The following is a 22,837-nucleotide window of genomic DNA, read 5'->3' as shown; positions in this document are numbered from 1 at the left end:
AAAACAGGCTGTTCTTACTTTATTGGTCCATTAATCTTGTCGGTGGGGGGGAGGGGAGGAGTCCTCGTGAGGGGCTGCCTGAGGAACTCTGCTGGAACTCAGAGGAGCAAAGGGTTCTCAGATAGTGAGGCAGCCTGGAGCTGTACGTTGTTGGCTTGGCTGTAACAGGGCAGGAAAGGCTCTGAGAGCCACTTCAATAAACCAGAAGAGATTGTAAAGGAAAGAGTTCCTTTCCGGAGGAAGTAGGGATGGTTTCCTCGTGTGGTCTGGCTAAGTGGGCTGTTGCACAATGATGTCACGGTTAAAAAAAAAAATAAAAATAGCAAAAAATCAGATTAAACAAATGGTAAAATTCTCACTACAGGAAGGACTCCCAGAATCCTTACAACCTAATATGCATTTGACGTTCTAAGACAGTGACATCGAGGTGTGGAATGTTTCAAATACACTTGGCCCAGAGCATCTCGCCACACTGGCTCCTGCTGAACACACGTGGGAAACCTGCCTGGCCAGCGTCTCCAGAACGGCTGGGAGCACCAGCATCACTGGGACTTGTTAGAAGTACAGTGTCAGCCCCTGCTGAGTCAGGAACTCTGAAGTGGGCCTGGCAATCTGAGTTTTAACAGCTTAAGACTGAGAACCACTAGGCAGGAAGACGTTTGGAGGTCACACTCATCTTTTCTGCAATCCCAAGGTCTAGTTTGCTGTATTCCAGTGAAGTTTCATGGGATAAAGGGTTGAATTTCAATAGTTTGGCAAACGTCATCTGTACGACACTTCTTTTGGAGAGAGCCTGGCCCTTTGTGGTACAGAAGTTCTGAGAAGTCCTGTGGAGGGGAGTTGTGTTAAAAATCAGCTCACGTTTTTCAACTGTATTTGACCCCCAACCCTTTCTGAATAATGCTTATTAACATACCGCACCATGTCCTACAGAACTTTATTGCCGGTTGGACGTTGCTGGTTCCTGCCCAAGGTAACTTCTACTGTGTTACAGTTTAAAATAATTTCTCTCTTTGTTTTGTTATTTAATTGTATCCACAGTGGATCTTACACAGGACAAGCACAATGAGGTTGAAATGTAACAAGCAAAAGAGGAGAATTAAAACAATGGTTTCAAAATCACCCCAGACTGTTCCTCAAATCTACCAGTTTCATCCCCTGATAAAATTCTTACTGTGACGTGTCCAGTTGTCTCTAGCACTTCAAATATCAGTGTTAAAGGGAAATGTAGTACCAGTTGTATTCCATTACTTTTCATTTTTGCAATTAAGACAACCTGTCATATGTGTTATTAATATTTGTGGATAAGTGCTTGCAGATAGCATGCAGAACATTCTTCCTTATCTTGTATTTAAAAACAAAAGCAGAAAAGTATCAAAATAAACCATTTGATATTTTGGGGGCATCTAGTGTAAGAATTCTAAACATCAAACCATAGGAGCAGTTTTGCTTTTTAAATTCGATTAAATTACAATGTATATTTAAATATACACCTAGTCTTAAAGTTGAAACTAATATACTTATAAAAATTAGTTGACATACGCTTTTTCCTACAATGTTTATTTGAAATAATTTGAGCAAGGCATGTCACTTGTAATTTGGGATGAGAAAGAATTTGGATCCAAGAACATGAATTGTAAAGAGTTTGTAAAATTTACTTCATGATAATTTTTAATAACATGCTGATCCAGGTTTTTAAATTAAAATTACTTCTATGATCTGTACCCTTGCTACGTGCTGGAATGAAGAACCTTGTCTTTACCCCTGGCCGAGAAATCGACATGCCCATTTTATCAGCACCTCAGCCGATTTAGGTCACACCAAAGTTTGAGAAGTGTTGCATTCTACTGTGTGCAGGTGACAAAATAGCGTAAGTCTTCTAGGGAGAGTCCTGAGGTGGTGTTATGACCATCAAAGAGGTCTGTGTGTCAAGAATGGTGGAGAAACTGTGACTAGTTTTCCCCTCTTTCACCGCTAAGTCAGTCCAGCACTGCCGCCTGCTTCGATCCATGTAGCTCACATCTCTGTGGAAAGTGCACAGAGTTATAGGAGGCTATGCTATGCAATATGTATCGTGCTCTATATCTCAGCAGTCCTGATTTTTACCAGTTTCTTTCACTTTATTTGTGCTTTTGACGCTGCTCTTCCCTGGGCTGTGCTGTAGTGCAAGCCAGCACATGGTAGTGGTCGGGGCTTCTCAGGGGGTCTGCTTCTTTCTTCTACAGAGTGTCTGTTTTTATCCTCAGAATTTGACATTTAAGGTTTCTCCTAGATATTTTTTCCAGAGGTTTTCTTTAACTTTGTAACTATGGAAACAAGCTTAGAAATGCTTTCATAATCCAAAAGAATAATTCAGAAAATGTTCCTCTTTTGAAGATATTGTTCTATTTCAGGAAATCAAGCATAAAAAACAAATAGCCAGTTAAAACGCCACCCAGAATGCCCCTAGTTCAGGTCAGCTAAACTGGTAAAGCAGGAATATCCCAGAAACTAGCTCATGTGCCTTTCACGCAAAACACAAAATTCTGGTAGATATCCAGAATCTAGAACAATTTCTTATTCTTAAGAGAGTTTAAACAAATATGAACAATTAGTGCTTGAAATCAAGGGAGCTGCTCAATGTAAGAATTTAGGTTTTCTTTATTGTAGAAACACATTGCAGAGCTCGATGGTTGGTGGGCCCAGCTCTCAGATCCGCTCCCAGGGTGATGTGTGGTTCTCTGTGCGTGAGATGCTGGCCCTGTGGGCGAGTGGGTTTTCATTCCCCACTGAACACAGATGTCACCGCAAATGTCCTACCAACGGAACAGGGTCAGCCGAGCAAGGACGTCGGGAGAGGGGGCGTGGGAGGGCCTGGCGTTACCCCTGGGGGATTTGCGCAGCACTGGCTTGCCCACGTCTGTGGGTCTTCAGCCACGTCCGTGCCAGGAATGAAGGGAGGCATGGAGGGCGCTGAGTCTGGGGCCCCCTGCTGCACAGAGCGCAGTGACAGCCTTCGCCTGAAGCTGCGCAGCGCGTGGGGCCTGTGAAGCCGTGATTAGCTCTCCGTTGCTCCCAGGAGGTTGGCGCACCGCAGTGGTGTCCTAGGTGACATGTGCACCGTGAGCCCCACTCTGGTCCTGGCTCAGATCCCTGCTGCGGGCTGGTCCTCGGGCTGTGAGACTGTCTCCTTCCTCTGAGGCTGAAGACCCACGCACGTGAGCCTGGCATCCCAACTGGACTGAACATTCCAGAATCATCTAGGTGGCCCCCCTTCACCCCTTCCCCACTTCTACCCTATTGCCTGGCTTCCTTGCCCCCACTGTCCTGTCTCCATTCACGACACTGTGTGTGCGTCCCTTCTTTGTCTTGGCCTCCGTGTAGTCCACACTGTGCGCAGGGTCTAAGGCAGAGAGGGTCCTCCCGGCAGGCAGCACCCAGCTCATAGTAGCTGCGGAAGTGACGCATCAGGCCCAGAGGGAGTGGGCTGTGTCCAGATGGCCCCCTGGTTGTGTGGTCTGCCCAGGGCAGCTCAGGCCACAGACTGCCACCTGCCCACCTTCTGGCCTGAGAAAGGAGCCGAAGCGCCACTCAGACTGTGGTCTCTGAGCCTGGACGGCACGGGGGTCAGGCCTGCTGCTGAGTTTCATGATGCACAGCACTGGAGGGCCTCCTGCCTCGGGAGCTGCAGCCTCGGGAGCTCTGGGAGGGCCGGCGCGGCGACACCTGTCAGAGCCCACCCGTCCCTGCCTCACCCTGAGCTGCGTGGTGACTTGTCAGAAAGAGGAAGGACCCTCAGACCGAAGTCCCTCTGTGACAGGTCTCATGTGCATGGGTTTTTTTGTCCCTGCGACCAGTCTCTGCCTGGAACCTGCATGATTGTGTTTTCTCTGAGCCACTTTCAAGAGCAGACTTTGTAGCCCACGCAGAATAAAGCGGAAAGATAATAACAGCCTGTCCCCTCACCCCCAAATGCCTCAGGTTCTGGTGTTTGAGGGTGAGAGGGGGTGGGCTGGGGATTTTCTTGGCCAGGTGCTGTCCCCAGGTCCTGCCACGGTGTGTCCAGACACGGCTGCCGAGGCGACGGGTGGAGGGCTGCGGGGCTGGGCTGCGTGGGGTGTGCAGCGTGCCCCTAATGGAGCCCCTTATTTAATGACTAGGGAAGAGGAGGAGCAGGAGTGTAGGACAAGGGCTGACGTCACCCGTGCTGTGGGCTGTGTGGGCTGCGGGCTTCAGGGATCTCAGCCACTTAATTAGAGCTCCCTCTCATACCCGGAGAAGGGTTTGCTCGCACCTCAGCCCTGCCCAGTCCCTCCGCTGGGGGGAGAGTACGATGGACGCACAGCAGAGGGCGTGCTCCGGCCGGCCCCCCTCAGCTCTGTCCGCATGCCCCGACCCCCCCCCCCCCCCCCCCCCCGCCCCGCCGACACACACAGTGGCAGCTCACAGAGGTGGACAGGGACTGGTGACAGGGCCCTCCCACCAGGGCAGGTCCAAGGGGCAGAGCAAGTAGCCTCCCTCTCTCCACTCTCGCCCTCCCCCTCCCTTTTCCTTTGGTCTTTGAAGTTGCAGTCACAGCTTTAGTCTGAGATCTCGAGTGAGGGAAAGGGGATGTTCTGACCCACAGCGCAGGTTGCCTCAGAGAAAGGGGGTGTGAGCATCAGTTTGGGGGTTGTTCCAGCTCCTATGAAAACACAGCCTTCAGAGGCAGCCCGGCCTCTGGGGTGAGGCTCTTGTGTCTTTTACTCGCTCTACAGAGTCTTCCAAGGGAAGGGGCTTCTGAATGTGGAAATGGTTCCGCCTCGGCCTGGATGCCCTGCCCTGATTCGGAGCATCATTGCATCTGAGCTGATACAACATTCAGCACCACCGCAGGGGGTGGGGGCCTGCAGTGGCGTGGGTCTGTGCTTGCAGCTTGGCCGTGCGAAGAGCACCGGCAGCGTGACATGTGCTGGGCACTTCGCTTTGCCAAGGCCGAACCCCTACCATGAGGCAGAGCTGGACCCTTTGCCTCCTTGCTCAGAATATTAAAAGTGAAGGTGACTCTAAAAAAGAATGTCTCTTCAAATCTCACCCCTCCCCCTCCTTTGCTAATGCAGTTCCTAGAAAAGAATAGAATTTAACATAATTTCCAGAACCTCGGATTGTGTAGCCTTTAGTGTTTCCACTAGGGAGAAGGATGCAGGGCTGTGGTGAGAACTCCTGTGTGTGTAGACTCCGTTGCTGAAACCCCGCAGTCCCTGTCCCTGCTGGTCGGTCTCAGTTACGAAGGCCTGCATGTCACGCAGTGGCTGGGGCTCGTTGAGTCCAGTGCGGTCGCTTTTTTTAAGATTCAGAGGAGGCAGAACAGACACACAAAATCACCAGCGATAAGTGGGTTTGGGCGTGGGGGTTGGTACGGGTGGGGGGCCATGAGCAGGAAGTTAGTTGGGCACCAAGGGAAGTGAGGTTTATGTTATTTAACTTTGTCTAATCTTCGTAAGCTGTGAAATCTGTGACCTCTCTGCACAGAAGCTGGGTTGTGGTATAAACCCCTTATCGGAGGCAATTGTAGGGGGTGAAGGTGTTTCCTGAGACCCAGCTGGCACTCAGGCGACTCAGGAGTGCGGGGTGCCTGCCGAGGTGTGTGCGGCACGTGAGGAAGTGTTCCCCACCTGCTTGGCCCAGTGACTGGCATGAGTGCGGGGAGGGGGGGCTCGCAGGCTTTGAAGAAGACCCTCACCTGCCTCCTCATGACAGCAGGTGCCAGCCTGGGCTCTGGGTCCAACTGTGCAGGTGACAGCCTCCCTGACATGGCTCTGGGCCCAGGTGTTGTCCTGGTTCATGCTGCCAGGTGCCAGCTCATGTCAGCTGGGCTTCACGGGCCTCTGTGAAGTTGACTTCCAACTAGTTCAGAATTGCTTCTGTGTCCCTCCCCGTGGCCGCCAGCACTGAGAGCCAGGCCGGGCGGCCAAACTCACCCTGCAGTTGGAGTAATGACCTCCAGGATCTGCCCCCTGGTCTCTGGAGGGGCCACACCTCTGACCTGGCAAAGGAGGGCGACCTGCGCCACATCCTGGACCTCCGCCCACTCCAGGAAGGGCACCAGGTCAGCAGGCTCAGGCCCAGGACAGGGGGCAGCGCCTCCCTGTGCACCCGAGTGGCATTCTGCTCCAGGAGGGAAGCCGTCAGGTAATGGGGGTGGATCTGAGGACTAGCAAGCGTCTTGTAGGCAACACCTGTGGCTTGATGCCCCTTCTCCAAGGAAAGGGAGTGAGTGAACCAGGAGAACATTCTTGCTGAGGTCTGGATTCCTCCCCTTTGAGAGCGAGGCCTTGGGAGGTCTCTCAAATCTGTATACTTGCAAATCAAGGAGTGGTTTTCCTTTTGTTAGCCAATTTATGGGGTGCCAGTCACACTCCAGGGAAGGCCTGGCAGAAGGAACGGGACTGTGAAGGGACACCTGTGGGGGAAAGGGGCACCTGTTTGGAGGGGGTGAAGGCACCTGAGTCCAGGCATTGACAGCTGCTCACTCCACATGGCTTCCTGCTGCTTTCCTGCTGGACAGGGCTCTGCTCCTGGGGCTCCTGGGGCTGAGGCAGGGTCCAGGGGTGTCACCTTAGGGGGAGGAGTGCGTGGGCGCAGCGGGCTCTCTGAGGACGTTAGTGACTCTCCTTCCTTCCAGGTGATAGATGCCTACAGGGGTGTGTGCACCTGGATCGCTGGCTGAGTAGTGGTATGGACTTGATTTTCTTTCCCCAGATCTGCACCTGCCCACGGAAGAATGAGGGTTGCAGGTGGAGGTGGGAAGGAGGCGTGGAGGTCACAGGCTGAGGGTCTGGGTGCTTGGCTTCATCAGGAGAAACATAGTGTGTGGCCCCTGCATCTGTGCCCGGGGGGACTGGGTGGGAAGGGCCTGGACAGCGGGGAGGAGCGTGCTCTGGGGAGAGAGGCCAGGCTTTGAGTGGGGCTGTGGGCAGATCACCAACCTTTCTGCACCCATTTCCTCCTCTGCAGGCTGGGAGTGGCTGCTGGCAGGGCTGCCAGGACTCGAAGTGATTCACGAAAGGTGCACAGTGACCTGTTCAACAAAGGGCAGTTCCTTGTGACCTCTGGAGTGGGACCGGGTAGGGTGCCAGGGCTTTCGCTGTGGTGTATTACTGTTTACTGTTCTGGGGACCCCAAAGAGGAAAAACAATAAAGTCATAGAAAATCCAAGCGTGAGGGACTTTGTTTTTGTGAAAATCACCGCAAGGAGAAAGGTAGCATGTTATTAAAATGTACCATACAATCCGTGTATTACTGGTTCTGTTCTGGTTTTATCTGGCTACAGCACTAAACTCTTTTTGGCTTAGTAGCATTATCAGCTTTCACTTGTGAGAAAGTTTGGTGAGGTTACTCTTGGTTCCTAAGACCATTCTAGTTACTTCGTCGAAGATCCAGAATCACCGTTCCTGTTCGTGTGGCCTGAGACAGAATCCATTGGATTTTTTTGGTGAAAGGATTCATTTTACGTTGATCTTTTTCTTGCATCACTCTGTACAGACCTGTCTGTGGTGTTAGCGTCATGTGCATCCGTCTCAGGCCCTTGCAAACACCCCGCAGTGCGGGGAGGCAGTTCCCTCAGTCCCTTTGTCAGGTGAGCAGAGCAGACCAGGAGGGTGACTGTCTCCCCTGTGGCCGAGGAGGACGTGGGTGGTGGGGCAGGAGGGCTAGGTCCCTCGGTTTTCAGGCCCCCCTCACCTCTGCAGCAGCATTGCCCCGAAGGGGGCACCCTGGGAGTGGGAGGGGCCCGGGGCCGGTCCAGGGCAGGTGTGGGCCTGCAGTTCCCAGCCAGCTGGGGCGGCAGGGGCCGCTCACGCGGACTTGTTTCCACCACAAAATACAGACCCCTTTCTAAATGCCCCTTGGGAGGGGAGGGTGTGAGAAGCCCAGCCGGCCTGGCTGCTCACAGGAGAGCTGGACCCATTCCCACTTCAAACAGGATAAGAAAGAGGCACCAAGATGGTGACAAGATGCTGCTCAGTATTCTGAGGAAATGAGGGGGAAGCAGCATTAGAACTAAAAAGGTTCAGAGAGAGTGTGTGTGTGTGTGTGTGTGTCTGCGAGTGTGCAAGCATTTCTGAAGCTGGCCTGCAGGGAGGGAGGGAGGGAGGGAGGGGCCTGTGTGGAGAAGAAAGTGTGTCCGAGTCTGAGCACAGGGCAGAGCTGAGTGTTTAGATGTCTTTTTCTTTCTCTCCATGATTTATGGTCATAATTACTATTAGTAGGTGGCTGATGTTTAAAATGAAATATGGCCTGTCCTAATTTTAGAGCAAACAACAATGCAGATTAGCAGCAATTAGCATGTTGCGGGTGCAGGGAAATGCACACACCTGCAGCCGTGGTGATAAATGAATGGAAACGCCGCTGGTGGGGGTCTGGTGGGGGTCTTTCGGACCCAGCCTTTCGCCAGTTCCCTAGAATGGGCTGGATCTGGCTACTGATAACAGTTAATTGAGATGCAAATCTCATCCCTATAGGGATTGTCACCCTAATCGAAGGCTTTCCTGCTGCCTTTTCTTGCAGCCTGTCACCTACCATTTCCCCGTGACAAACAGAACTCTAAATGGGGCTGCCCTGTCTCTGCGTCTGACCGAAAACCCACTAATGCTGGGGTAATCGTGGGCGCCGGGAGGGCGCATCTGGGAACTGGGAGAGGCAGCTGGAGCCCCGAGCTCCTTGAGGGAGGCCTGTGGGGGTTCACTCTGGTCATCTGTGATGCACACCCTGGGGTGGCCCGCACAAAGTCGTTGAGGTCAGCTGACTTGGCCCTGACGCTCCTGCCCCCAGTGGCTGAGACCAGGCAAAAGAGTGACTCTCAGGGTGACTGCTTTATGGGGAACCAGATTGGAGTCAACCACCCGACCTCTCCGCTGTGCTTTCCTTTCCAGCTGTTTGCCCTTTTCTCCATACCCAGTTGGGCTCAGGGCTCGGGTACTCCAGTGAGAAGTGACTGTGTAGAGGGAGGAGGGGCCGAGCTGGGAAATGGGGAGCTGAGTGCTCAGCTGGGTGCACAGGTAAAGGAGGCGAGGGCGTGTTGAAAGGAGACTGAAAGAGGAAAGGCTGTTTTCCGTGCAATGATGTTGTTTCAGGAAAATGGAACCTTTGCTTCGAGGTGCAGGGAGCTTCCACAGGCCTTCTGAGTTGAGTCTTACTGGGTGAAGGGAGTTTGTCAGCTGGAGAAACAGGAATGAAGACATTGTGCTTTGGCAGGAGAATGTTCTTGGTGTTGCCAGAAGGCACGGTGTGCTCAGCAAACATCAGGCCCTCCTGGGTGTGGGTGTGAACATGGTGTCCAGGCCCTGGGGCGGCCCCCCCTCTGAGTGTGCACAGCCCTCCCCTGGTTTTCACCCTCATCTTCCTGGCTGGCCCTCCTGAGGATGGATTTGCTCCGTTCTTTCTGTGCATTGAAGATGCGCTAGAACTCAGGGCAGAATGGCTGCCTTCTCTGACCGACCCCGGTGCCTCCACGGGGGTCAGTGTTTGCTGCAGCACTCACTTTGCAGTCTGTCTGTCTGTCCTTATGACACAAGGTGACCTCCGTCCGCCTCCCTTTCTGTTTGTGGAACAAAGGTAGGCTGCCATCCACATTGGGCGCGTGCATAGTCACAGAAGGCCTGTGGTGATGCTGACAGAGCCCCATGGGTCTGGCCCCCTGGCAGCTCTGCCAAGGAGGAGTCTGCGGAGATGACCCCCCTCACACCCCAGTAGCTCACCCTGCAGGCAGACGCTGGAGGGACAGGATATGCGTGAGTGTCCTCCTGGTGGAGAAGCCCGTCCTCTCACCGACTCAAGCCAGGGGTGTGTTCTGGCTTCCAAATGTCCCAGCATCATCTCGGAAAAGCCAAGCACAGAGACCTGTTTCTTTGGGACTCAGGAGCTGGCCAGTGTCATGGCCTCTGACTGACGAGATGTCGCCTTTGCAGCTCTGACTCAGTTCTGTTTTCTGTTTTCCTCCCAGGCTGCTTATTGGAAGATGGCCTTTGCAGACTGTCCGAGACCTGTGTCAACGGTGAGTGTGCGGTCCTGGCCGATACTCGGCTGTGGGGCTGGGTTTGCCTCATCCTGCCAACCCAGGCAATGCCCAGGACAGGGCTACTGTGTGGAGTGGAGGCTCAGGGTCACGTTCATTTCATGTGATGCGCCTGCAGAGCCATGGAGTTGAATCGTCTCTGCATGTTATCGAAAGGGGAGGAAGTGGAACATTAGTAGAAGTGAAACATACTCTCTCTTTCTGTGCACAGATGTGTGTTTGCATCTGTGTTGGGGTCTCTAGCCAGTGTTTTAGGGCTACATGTGAGAGCTCATCAGTGACAGGGGGTGGGACCTGGAACACTGATGATGGCTGGACGGGATCCACCCCCATCCTCAGCCCTGAGCACCCAGCCTCCGTCCCTCCCTCCAACCAGCCATGCTCTTTGCGCTGCGTCACACTCCGCTTGTTCGGGCTCTCTGCCAGGAGGCAAGCTTGTCTTCCTGCTGCCCGTTTTCCTCTCTTCATAGGTGAGAAGCAAATGTGTGACGCTTTGTGTTTTCAGGTAGGGCGCAAAGCCCCCAAGTCCGGGTAAGGTACCAGAGTAGGGGGTCCTCCCAGCAGCTGGGCTCTGGATGGGGCAGGTCCACAAGCGTCCCGCCCTGTGAGTCTCAGAAAGGATGGGTGTGCTCAGAAGGGCTGCTTCTCAGAAGAGGAAGAAAACCCCATGTCTTAGGCAATATTGGGTGACATGCATTGGGTAGCAGCCCTTTGGACACGAAGGGGAGGGTCTTGGTTCAGGACACCCACCCAGAAAAGCTGGCCAGGGGGCTTTTCCTAAAGTCCGACTGGGTCTGCACATGGGACCCAGGCAGTTCTGGGAAGCCCAGCATGGACGTGGGCTCTCTTCTCACCCACTGCCCATCTCTGTCCTTTCGGGGGAGAGTGGACTTTGTCACTGCCTGGATCTCACCCATGGCATTTTCAACTTGGGACAAGTGCCCCTCACTCCATCCTGGTTCTCGGCGCAGATGTGGCTGCCTGCGAGGACAGCTGACTTTTGCGGGACTTTTGGTCCCTGGGATCCTTTCACGAAGTCCTGGGAGGCTCTCCCGGAGTGAGGCACCGTTTGAGGGCATGAAAGGCAAAGACCAGGCACCTTCAGAAGCTCACGGTGAGAACAGTCCTGGGTCTGAGGCCTCTGATTTCAGAGCTGTGTCCTGGGGAGAAATTGCTGCTGGTTCTGGATGGTTCCATTTTTTTCTGTTTGGGGGTGACTTCTGTGCAGAGTGTGATCACAGAATGCAGTTTGCAGCCGCCTTGATCCTGCCCGCCTGCCCTGCCCCCCTGACCTGCCCCCCTGCCCACCGCAGACCGCGTTCTCGCACCTGGATGGGCTGCTCGCTCCCACACACTCAGGCTCCTGCGAGTGAACCTTCTGAAGCTTTTATTTGGAGACTTATTTAAATAAATAACTATTTAAAAAATAGTTCATCTGCCCTCAGTGACGTTTCATTATGAAGGTAACAAGTGTGTGTGTGTTTAATTTGACTGCAGACACACGTGGCTTGGCAGGGTAAAAGCTGCCACTCTGTCCCCTCCCCTCTGCCCTGGACAGAAAGCAGGCCTGGGTGTCGTGACCTCTCTGGGGCTTTCCTCCCCGCCCTCCATGCGCCTCCCTGACACAGAATTACACTGACGTTACATAAGGTAATAGCTTTGGCTTCTTTGGCAAAGGAAAGCAATTTAAATGTAAATGTAAATGCACAGGCCTTGATTTATGGAGAGAGGCAGTGTTTGTTTATTCTAGTATGGTTAAGGGCTGGCTGGGTCAGAGTGAAGCAGGCCTCCTCCAATCCCACAAAGTCGTGTGCTGCGCACAGCTGAGGGCAGCGATAAAAGCAGTGCCGCCTGGATTTGCGGTTGCCACGGTGACAGCATGACTCAGCCTGGCGGCAGGAGGGGCGGGCAGGAGGTGTGGCTGGGCCACTGCAAGGAATCCAGAATGTTCTTTGCTCAGACACAGGGTTCCTCTCTTTCTCTGTCTCCCTGTGCTGTCCTTCCTTTTCTTGGGACATAGGTAGACATACATAATTCTATTAACCTTATATATGTTTTCAAAAGCCCAAGAGACCTTGTTTATGACAATTAAAATGAAAATGGTTGCATGGGATGAGGCACAGTTATTTTTCAGTATCTGCAGGGGGTTGGCTCTGGGACCCTGTGGACAACACAGTCCTAGGTGCGCAAGTCCCTGATACAAATGAGGCAGAATGTGCATCTGTGGGTTCCCAGCATCCCAGCCACAAGTGAAAAATACTGGTTCCCATCCCTAGTTGGTTGAATCCTCAGATGCGAAACCCAGGGATACCGAGGGCCGACTGAATATTGACAAAAATCTGAGAATACATGGACCCATGCAGTGGAAGCCGTGTTGTTCAAGGTCCAACGGTACTTCATAAAGAAAGTCAGAAGATAACCACACCATGCCCCACACATCAGGATGGTGACTGTAACAATGACAACAGAAAATACGTGGCAAGGACGTGGAGAAATGGGGATCCTTGTGTACTGTGGGTGGGAACGTAAAATGGTGCAACTTCTAAGGAAAGCAGTTTGACAGTTCCTAAAAAAACTAAACATGGAGTTAACATGATCCGTCAATCTGAGTACATACTTAAAAGAATGGAAAGCAGGGACTGAGTACGTGTACACCGGTGTTCACAGCAGCTACGACTGGAAGCCGCCCGGGGTTCACAGCAGATGGATGGATAAGCATGACATGGTCTGCGCGTGCTGCGGACCATTATTCAGGCTTAAAAGGAAGGACATTCTGACACAGGCTGTAGCGTGGATGGACTAGAAGAGGTTACACTCAGTGAAATAAGCAGGTCACAAAAGGACAAATACTGTGTGACTTCCTTCTGTGGGGTCCCAGGAGCACGCAGAACTCCTTTATTGTGCTTTGCAGACACTGTTTTCATTGAACTCAAGGGGAGACCCCCCCCATCAGCAAAAGGGTTATGACTCACTGAAGGCTCAGGTGACGTCAGCAATTTTTAGCAATAACGTATTTTTAACCAAGGTGTGCACATTTTAAAACACAGTGCTATTTCACATTTAGTAGACTGCAGTTTAGTGTAAACATAACTTTTACATGCACTGGGAAATCAAAAAAGGTGTGCAGCTCGCCTTGTTGTTATGCTTTGTTATGGGGGTCTGGACGGAACCCCCAGCACCTCCGAGGGATGTGCACCTGCGGTCAGATTCATAGAGACAGAAAGCAGACAGTGGGGGCGGGGCGGGGTGCTTAATGGGGACGAGTCCCAGTTTGGGGAGATGGAGCACTCCAGACATGGCGGTGGGGATGGCTGCACAAGTGCGCGTGCTCCGTGCCACTGTGCACTCGAACATGGTGAAGATGGCACACTTTATGGCACGTGTATTTTACCACAATTAACAAAGATGAACACTATGGAGAAACCATTAGCAACAACTGTTTATATTCTTAATTATGAAGGGCTGCTACACAGTGTAAGAAAAAGACAAGGAATTCAACAGGAAGATGGGCAAAGATGTGAATGGTAATTTAGAGGTGAGGAAACGGAAAGGCCCACATCATATATGAAAATGTGTTCACCCTCAGTGAGGGGCATCCACCTATGAACCATACCGTAGATTTTACCAAAGCTGAAAACCTGAATAACCCTGGTGCTGGTGAGAACCCAGGGGAGCGGGCACTTGACGTGCTTTGCTGGTAAGAATGGGAGCTGGAAACAGCCACTGGGGATGCAGCCTGCTGATGGGAGCTGAATGAGAAACGCACCGGTGGCCAGGTTTGCCTTTGGGGTTCGCGTGCATGAAAGCAAAGGTGGCCCCAGACTGTGACAGCGCCTGCAAGTCCACTGACAGGAGAACGGTGTCCTAAATTAGGCTGGGTCTGTCGTATGGAACATTACGCCGCTACTTGAAAATGGGTTGAATGTCTGTGTCGCACCCAGACGAACGCCTGTATGCGGGGGAGCGGTGGGGCTGACAGCACAGCTCTGGGAAAACCCTGACGCGCGGTGCGTGTCCCTCCTTGTCCAGCCAGGAAGGCGGTGTGAGAGGGCCGCCGGCCTCTTTGGGGCGGCTTGGAGAGGGCACACGGGGGCAGGACGATCTCACGCTGGGATGTCCTGGCACTGCTTGCTTTCTTTAAATCGATCTCGTGCTACTTTGTCATAAAACCAGTCTAACAAAGACATTGCTGAGTCTGCTGAGCTGGTTCTGCAGGTGGGTCTGTTACGGCCTGCTGCCGGGGGCCCTGACCTGTGTGGGCCAGACTCCAGCCAAGGCCCTGGTCCCCGGCAGGGGGCAGCCCGGGAACCCTGAGACCCCTGTTCTAGCTGCAGAGGGAGGCTTTTCGTTGGAAATGTTTGGGCACCTGAGGTGGGTGGACAGGTGGACAGAGGGAAGCTGGAAGGTGGTCTATGGGGTGGGGTTAGAAGTGGGCAGGTAGCTGGGCACAAAACATCTCCGTAAGTCTAGTGAGGGGCAGTCCAGGGGGCCAAGAGGGGAGCACACGCTGGGGCTTGTGGAGGGGTAGCCACTGGTCAGCTGCTCCAGCTCCAGGAGGCGGCACTGAGAGTGGATCGGGCGCCTCCCTGGGCCTCGCCGGGTGTAGGGGACACTGAGGCCACGGCTGGGAGAGTGGGCCTGGGGTCAGGTCTCAGGGCACATCCCCTGCCTGCTTCCCTGTGTTAGGCCTTCAGAAGGGACTGGGACATGGCTGCTGGTCCTCCTCTCCTTCCCACCCCCTCCCTCCTTCCTTTTTCTCCTTTTCTAAAGCTTTCTTGAGGTCTAAATGAAGCAGATGAAATTAATATTTTTATTGGAAGTTCTCAAAACATTTTTTTCCCCCATGTTTGTGTTTAGCGATCACAAGCTGAGTCTGTCAAAGTGCTGGTTGTGACCTGCTGGGGTACCCAGCACGCCTTGGCAAATTTGATACACAGAGCTATCCTGTTTTATTGCACTGGAGGAAATAGAATAATAAGAAGCTTTAATTTGACAAGTGGGAGACTATGGAAAAGTACCGTTGGTTTGAAAAGGAGATTAGGTAGCAGCAATAAAGTCTATACCCTGTGAGTCATGAGCCAGTGAGGGGGACGACGTGCTGAGGCCCCCGCTGGCGAGGAGACTTTTGTTGGTTCACAGGGTGGGGGGGTGCTGGCTTCTTCGGGGGAAATGAGCTCGGAGTTCAGGACCCTCCAGCTCTTAGGGCTGATTTTGGGGAGCTTAACAGTGGGTTTCCATGGAATGGCTTTAAATAATCAGCTTTACGATAACCATTTTCACTGCTTTTGGGGAAGATGATGATCCTATTTTGGCTACTGCTGTTGTGGTAAAAAGCAGCACTGGAATTATTTACCAGCAATAGTGATCTGACCAGGCTTCTAGACTCTGAGGAGGTGGAGTCTGGTCACAGTTCTGTCCGATATGTCACAAGTTCATGGCACTATCAATCCCGGATACAGATGTGGAGGAACATGACCTTGACAGATCATTTTATCAGCAGGATGTAGAGGCCGAATCTGTGGTTTTGATCTTCACCCGTGATGCCATTCATTCACTTTTTGGGGCAATTGCTGAAGTGGCTTCAGGGAGCTAAGACACAACGTTTGTGTGTCACCCTTTTGCTGAAGGCTGTGGGTGAGTTTTCTGGGAAGAGTCTCTGTGGGGAAATGACCAGGGCGCATGCCTGTGTCCCTTTACGCACTCCCGCAGGAGTGCACGCTCTCTGCAGAAGCACGGTTCTCCTGCCTGTCCGCAGCACTTGGGCCTCACCCTCCCTGAACTGTGTCCTCAGCTCCGGATGACGCTCTGCCCTTCCCGTGGAGAATGTGCTGGGCACAGGTGTGGCCCTGCTGCGGCCAGCCTCCAGGGAACAAAGCTGAGCGCAGGGGTTCTGTACAAGGGGAAAATGGCGATCACCTTCTAGGTTTATCATGTTTTACTTTGAAAATGAGTTATACAAATAATATATGGACACACTCTCACTAACAGCAAACAGTTTGGAAATACACAGAATAAAAAACGATGTGTTCCTTCCTATCTCTCCACTCTACCAAATCCCACCCCACTGGAGGCCACGGTCGGCAGTAGTTGCTCCATGCCTGGCACACCGTTTGCCTTGTCCAGCGACGCAGAGGCAGGCAGGCATTTCTTCAGGATATTCAGTTCATCAGAAAGGTCCAGCCAGTGGCACGCTAAATGTTCTCACCCCCTTGGTGTTGCCATTGGTGATGAATTACCGAGACAGTCTGTGTCGTCAAGGCAACTTTGTGAGTGGGCCAGACCCCTCATCCTCACGGGGCGGTGGGCACCTCGTCACAGACAGGAAGCCCAGGGATGCAGGATTATGTCACTTGACGTGATCAGGAGGCTCGTTCCACTCCAGGTTCCAATGAATCAAATCTAAGAGGGAAAGGAATTAATCACTGAGTTAAGTGGTATGAAGCCAAGTTGATTTGACATCGCAACAGGAAAAGAAATGCAGTTGTGATCCTCCACATTGGTGACTTGAGATGAGCTACAATGGACTCAGCTCCACTTGTGCACATACGCACATGCCACACGCACACATGTGTTCAAAGAGTAGGCCTGAGAGCAGGTGCACTGGGCTCCACGTGTCCTTGGCTCTCATTATCAGCACGGGCTCTGCTTTCAGATCATGCGTTGCACTTCTCTCAGCCTCCAGGTGGGGGCAGTCTCACAGGCAGACAGGGCAGATGGGCCCACTGAGTCAGGAGTGGTGCTGGGGAGAGCCCCACGCTAAGGCGCCCCAACAGGGCCCCGTTCCCATGGCGCACAGCCCTCTCTCAGCAGCTGTGGGCCCTGCACTTTCACAGAGACACAGGCTGATTCTTCCTGCATCTGGGCTGCACTTGTCAAGGGATGAAAAGGCTGAGGACCGTGCTTTTGCATCTTCTGGGCATAGGACATGTTGGCACCCTGCGTTGCTTCGGCGTTGTCGATACTACCCTGATTTGGTCCTTTCTGGTGTGGCTCTGTAACTAATCATTACAAAAGAGGCAGTGTGAGTGTGCTGTTTTTCTGAATAAATGGTGTAAGAACACAAGTCTCGATGAGCGGTCAGTGCAGGTCCGAGGCCTGGGTGTGTTCTTCGCTCAAGCCAGATGTGGCACTTCTGCTCAGGGTGGTTCTGAGTCTTCAGGCCCCCAGACTTTTCCCCTCACACCACCTGACAGTCCTCACCAAGACTGTGCTGGGACTCCTGCGGCCTGGCTCAGTTACCACGAATAAACTACTGTTCTTCCAACATGTCAGACTCTGTTATGATGGTGGTAGGAAAACTCCCCTCCCCCTGGCAGGTGTCTCTCTCTCCTGCTGCACGGCCTGAGCAAGTGCTCTTTGGCATCTCTGGTAACCTGAGTAGAGCTTGGCTGCTTGTAGTGTTTCAGGGAACAGACATGCACTCAAGCAAGTACAAGACTCTGCTGGCGGGGGAGGGGGCGGGGCCAGTGGTCAGTCTCATGGGTCTGGTGCCTGGTCATCATCTCCATCTGTTAATCTAATTGGCTCAGGCTGGTCTTTGGACTTCAACTGCTGTCTCCTCCGCTGGCCCATTTGGGTCGGGTTGGGGGTCTTGAGTTGCTTATGCCCAGTGTTCACCAGGGATGCAGGCTCCTTTATATCACAAACGAAGGTGTATGAACACATCACCTTTGGTTCTTTGCTCTTCAGAAGAATCACAAACAGAACAGCTAGACCCAAACTTTAACTTTTTTTTTTTCAGTCTGTTCATTGTGGATTAATGTTTTCATTTTCTTAACCTGAAATTCTGATGTCATTGATTCATCTGGCGTGTGTGTGCACGAGCATGTGTGCATCCATGTGGAGCTCCATACACACACTGTGGTCATGAACTCTGTGCTGCAGACATGTTGGTTTGGAAGTCAGGAAATGGGGGCCAGCCTGGGCTCTGCTGCCAGCCATTTCCTTGATCTTCAGTTCAAGTCACTTTCCCATTAAAGGTGTCAGGTTTCCCACATGTGAAGTGAGGTGTGTGGGGGCCGCATTAGTGTGGAAATATCTGGAAGCTCTCAAACAATCCTAGTGCCCAGGTGCTGCCTGGCTGAGTGGAATCAGAGTTTTGGGGGGTAGGGTGGAGGGAGCCAAGCATCAGCTCTCTTTCTCCTCCTTCCTTTCTTCTTCTTTTTAAGCTCCTTGAAGCGACTAATGTGCACTCATTGCTGGGAACCACTGGGCTGATGATTTCTAATAACCTTCCCACCCTAAAAATTCCATGACATCTGCACTAAAATGCCAGCTGTGCTTTTGCAACAAAGCCAAAGGTATGGAGGGGGGTTCAGTTTCCTTATTATTACTTCTATGGTTTGTTAGCAAGAGCATCATTAGCATAAATGATATTTCTCTGTGGAGATGCAAATCAATGCAAATGACTAATTTGGCATTTAAGAAATTGCAGATTGCAATGCAAAACTGTCTTAGGTAAATAACCCTGGTCTACTCGAGTGACAGCACTCTGTTTTGTTATTAAGGATATTAACCCAGGACACAAGGAGACTATAAAAATGCTACAAATTATTGCTGATACCTGCATGGTGTTTTGCAACTTATAGGACTTTGCATATGCTTTATTACAAAATTCTGGTTGCATCCTAGACTAGCTACTTGTAAGGCTGTTATTTTGTTGGGAGAAACAGGATAGGGTGACAGAACCAAGGAAAAATTAGGCAGACAGCAGAGACAGGCATTACAGTGCTGCAGGTACGGCAGCCAGCAGATGTTGACACTGAACGAATGGTAATTAATATAGTCAGACAATAGTTGGCACGTTAAGAATTTCAGAGAAGTACAATCCATAGGAAAGAATCACGTGGAAATTCTAGTACTGAAAAACGCATGAACTGAATTTAGGAATGCAGCTGGTGAGTTTAACGGCAGGTCAGACATACTGGAAGTGGGGAGTGGGGAGTGTGAAGTAGGTCAGAAGACCATCTCTAGAGAGAAAAAAGGATGGAAAATAGAGAGAGAGAGTATCTCCTTACCATGGGGGCATATGGGCATGTGGACATGTGGGCATGGGAAGGAGAGGGCGTACTGTGATTAACGTGCACAAAGGGAGGGGAGGAAATGGGCGGAAGCAATACTGAAGAGTTTCCAAAGTGAAAGAAATCAAACAAAAATTCAGGAAGCACCATGGATCCCAAGAAGATCGCACATACACCTGGGACTTAGGAACAGCATAGTGAGATTGTTGAAAAAACAAACTGAAGGAAGCATGAAAGGGGTCGGAGGAAAGGTGGCACTAGGCCAGTATGGGAGAGACTGCATTACTATCTCATTTCTCTGCCCTCGCACAGACCCGCTGCTCAGCAGCTCTGTGTAATGGATGAGGATGGAGTAACAGAGGTGCTGGTACCGACACTAGGGGCCTCTCCTGCTGCTCTAACGTTCTCACGTAGGTGTGAGTCAGCCCACTGGCCGCACAGGAGGAGGAGAGTCATGAGGAGCCGGGTTGCTCACAGACAGCAAGAGACAGCACCTGATTGTTGTTTTAAAACCATGTACTTTGGAGGTGGTTCCTTACGCAGCTGAGAGACAACTTCAGCAGAGTTAGGAGCAGCTAGAATATCATGGAATTTTGTCTGTTAAGAAATGAAAGGAAATAACTGCCAACCTAACAATCTATACCCAGAGAAAATATCTTTGTAAAAGCAAATGGAAACAATGACATTTTCAGGCCATCAAAAAATAGAGGGAATTTATTGCCAGCTGCACTGAATAAACAAATACTACAAGGACTTCTTCAGCAGGAACACCTGTGACCATCGATGGCCACAGTGGAGACGCATGAAGAGAGTGGAAAAGGAAAGTACACGGGCAGATCTGGGCTCCCCAGGACAGACACGAGGGAAGCTGAATAGCTGGAAAGACAGTGTTTCTGGTAGGAGGGCTTAATGTTGTGAAAACATCAGTTCCCTCTAAATTAACCTTTATGTTTAAATAATCACAGTAAAACATTAACAAAAAAAAGTTTAAACAATTTTTAAACTGATTATACACAGAGAGAGGAAGGGAGGGACAGAGACAGAGAAGTAAACATTGATTTGTTGTTCTACTTATTAATGCATTCTTTGGTTAATTCTTGTGTGTGCCCTGACCAGGGATGAGACCCACAGCCTTCGTGTGTCAGGATGATGCTCTAACTGACTGAGCTACCAGCCAGGGCAAAAATTTTTGAAATAAAGCAAACTTGCTTTAAAGTCTATGTTGAGAACTGAATATAAGGCTAAACAGGAAAGCTATGAACCAGAAGTTGTGAATGAGGTGTAGACTGACCATTCCAGGCTTTGGTGCTTTATGGTGACAGAATATTTAAAGCCAAGTGGTTGTGATCATGAATAGATAGACAGATTGAAGGAAAAGAATAGAAAGTCTAGAAATAGACCCAAATGCATATGGGGTTTTAGTATATGATAATGACGACATTTTAAATCAGTGGGGGAAATGTATTATTCAATAATGATTTGGGGACAACTGGCCAGACATTTGGAAAATATATAGCTGGATCCCTCCCAAACTCCTTACCCCAAAATAAAATCCAGATGGCTCAAAAACTTAAAAGTATAATGCGACTTCATAAGTACTAGAGAAACTTGGGGAAATTTTTAATAATTTTTGAGGGGTAATAAATGTTTTTAAGCAATATAGAAAACCCAATATCTAAGAAAACTTAAAATGCACCTACTTTTTACTCACCATGTCCGCTTCTATGAAATTATACAATGAGTATGCTTAAGCATATGTGCAAAGAATCAAATGTACAATGATTCTTCAAAACACTGGAATAGAAAAGAAATGAACATCCTAAATATACTTTAAGTTATTGTTCATCCTCAAAATAAAACTGTATATATGCTCATAAAGAAAGATCTCAGGACATTTTGAATAAAAAAATTAAGATGAAGAGTAACTGGGATCCATATTAGAAAAAAATGAAATTAGACCTAATTTCTTTTGGAACGAGCAACTCCTATATGCTTGAAAGGCAAAACTATAAAGATTTTTAGATGAGAAGATAACTTTTTTAAGGCCTGAGAGTAGACAAAGATTTTGAAACAGAAAGTAAGTACTAAATGCAAAGGACAAGATTGGTAATTTCACCTATGTTAAAATCAACAACATCTATCTCTTTTTAAAAGATTTTATTTATTTATTTATTTATTTACTTACTTACTTACTTGTTTATTTTTAGAGAGAAGGGAAGGAAAAGAGGAAGAGAGGGAGAGAAACATCAATCCATTACCTCCCATATGCCCCCAACTAGGGACCTGGCCTACAGCCCAGGCACATGCCCTGAATGGGAATCAAACCAGCAGCCTTTCAATCTGTGGGACAACACCCAACCCAGTGAACTAGACTAGTCAGGGTGAGAACATCTCTTAATACAAAGCACACTAAGGAGAAAATTGAAAGACAAATGACAGAATAGGACGATATTTTTAACACATATAACCAACAAAGGTATCATAGTCAAAATATATAAAGAATACCAATAAATTATTAAGAAAAAGAAAACCAAGAAAAAATTGGCAAAACATTTTAACAGAAACTTCTACCAGAGAAATCCAAATGACTGAGAAATATATAATGTTCAACCTATTTATTAAATCACAGGTATGAAATTAAAACCACAGGAAGTACAGTGGATCACACAAATGTGAAGTTCTCCAGACCTCAAAGAGACACTGGCACCGAGAGCTCAGCACCTGCAACTACTTCCTTTGAAGCATTTGCCTAATTCTTGAGTTGCAGGGCTAGAGGCTAACCAAGGAGGCACAGAAAAACAAAGGAGACCTTTTTGGCAGTCTCACGATGCTGAAGAGACGAAACTGGAATTTGAGAACTTCTAAGAAGGAGGAGTAATAGCATATACCCCCAGGTCTCACCTGAGATCCCCGAGGGGTTACATCCTAGATGAGTAGGTAAACCCTCGGTAGGGTGACCCTTATGAGAGGGACGAGGGTCAGACCTTGTTGGATTCAGTGATCTGCTCCCACCTGGCTGCCTACCTGAGGAGGAACATAAGAGGATAAAAACCCCACAGCCTCTGCAGTTTCCCACTGTGATGTCTGTCATTCTGTTGTCACAAAGGATGTCCATGACCAAGACACAGAAACAGATAATAGAATTATGTCTGCAGACAGTTACTGCACTCATCACACTTAAATTTTAAAATAGTTGTGATTAATATATCCAAGAAAATATAAGACAAGATAGAAAATTTTACCAGAGAAATGGACTCAATGATTATCTGTGATTAAAATAACCAAATGAAGTTACTAGCCCTGAATTTAGAAACTTAATGATAGATATAACTGAAGATTGGATATGGCAGGAGAGAGGATTACTGGGCTGGAAGTAGGTCAGTAGGAAATAACCAGGCAGAATAACAGCAAAGCTGGTAAAACTGTAGAAGAGAGTATATGAGACATATGGGATATGTTGAGAGGTCTAGTATCTGTGTCAGTAGGGAAAAATGACACAGAAACAGTAATGCCTGATATTTCTTTTCCCAACTGAAAAAAGATACCAAACCTTGGATTTTTAAGAGCTACAACATAGCCATTTTGTAGGTAAAAAAGTTGAATATTGGCAATTTTATAGGGTTCAACATCATAGATTCAATTCAAAGAAAACCACAACTCTGAACATCACAGTAAAATTAGAAAAAGCCAAAACTGAAGAGCAAATCTGAAAAGCAACATTACATTAGTTAGTAAGATTGTTTCTGCAGAAACTGGAAACGAGAAGACAGTGTAAGGCACTTCT

The 22,837-nt window shown here is 49.8% G+C and overlaps 1 protein-coding gene across 1 annotated transcript in view; it reads left to right on the top strand.

Moving 5' to 3' along the window:
* PTPRN2 (protein tyrosine phosphatase receptor type N2) overlaps nucleotides 1–22,837 on the top strand; it is a 265,811-nt gene that overhangs the window by 41,544 nt on the left and 201,430 nt on the right. Inside the window, exon 2 of the mRNA XM_054574797.1 lies at nucleotides 9,962–10,012. Coding sequence (XP_054430772.1) covers nucleotides 9,962–10,012 — 51 coding nt within the window. The remainder of the gene's footprint in view (nucleotides 1–9,961; nucleotides 10,013–22,837) is intronic.

The sequence above is a fragment of the Pteronotus mesoamericanus genome, unplaced genomic scaffold (genome assembly GCF_021234165.1).
Source record: "Pteronotus mesoamericanus isolate MK-2021 breed Mesoamerican mustached bat unplaced genomic scaffold, CSHL_Meso_final contig_265, whole genome shotgun sequence".
Taxonomy (NCBI): Eukaryota; Metazoa; Chordata; class Mammalia; order Chiroptera; family Mormoopidae; genus Pteronotus; species Pteronotus mesoamericanus.
This window is presented reverse-complemented; position numbering and strand designations above follow the sequence as displayed.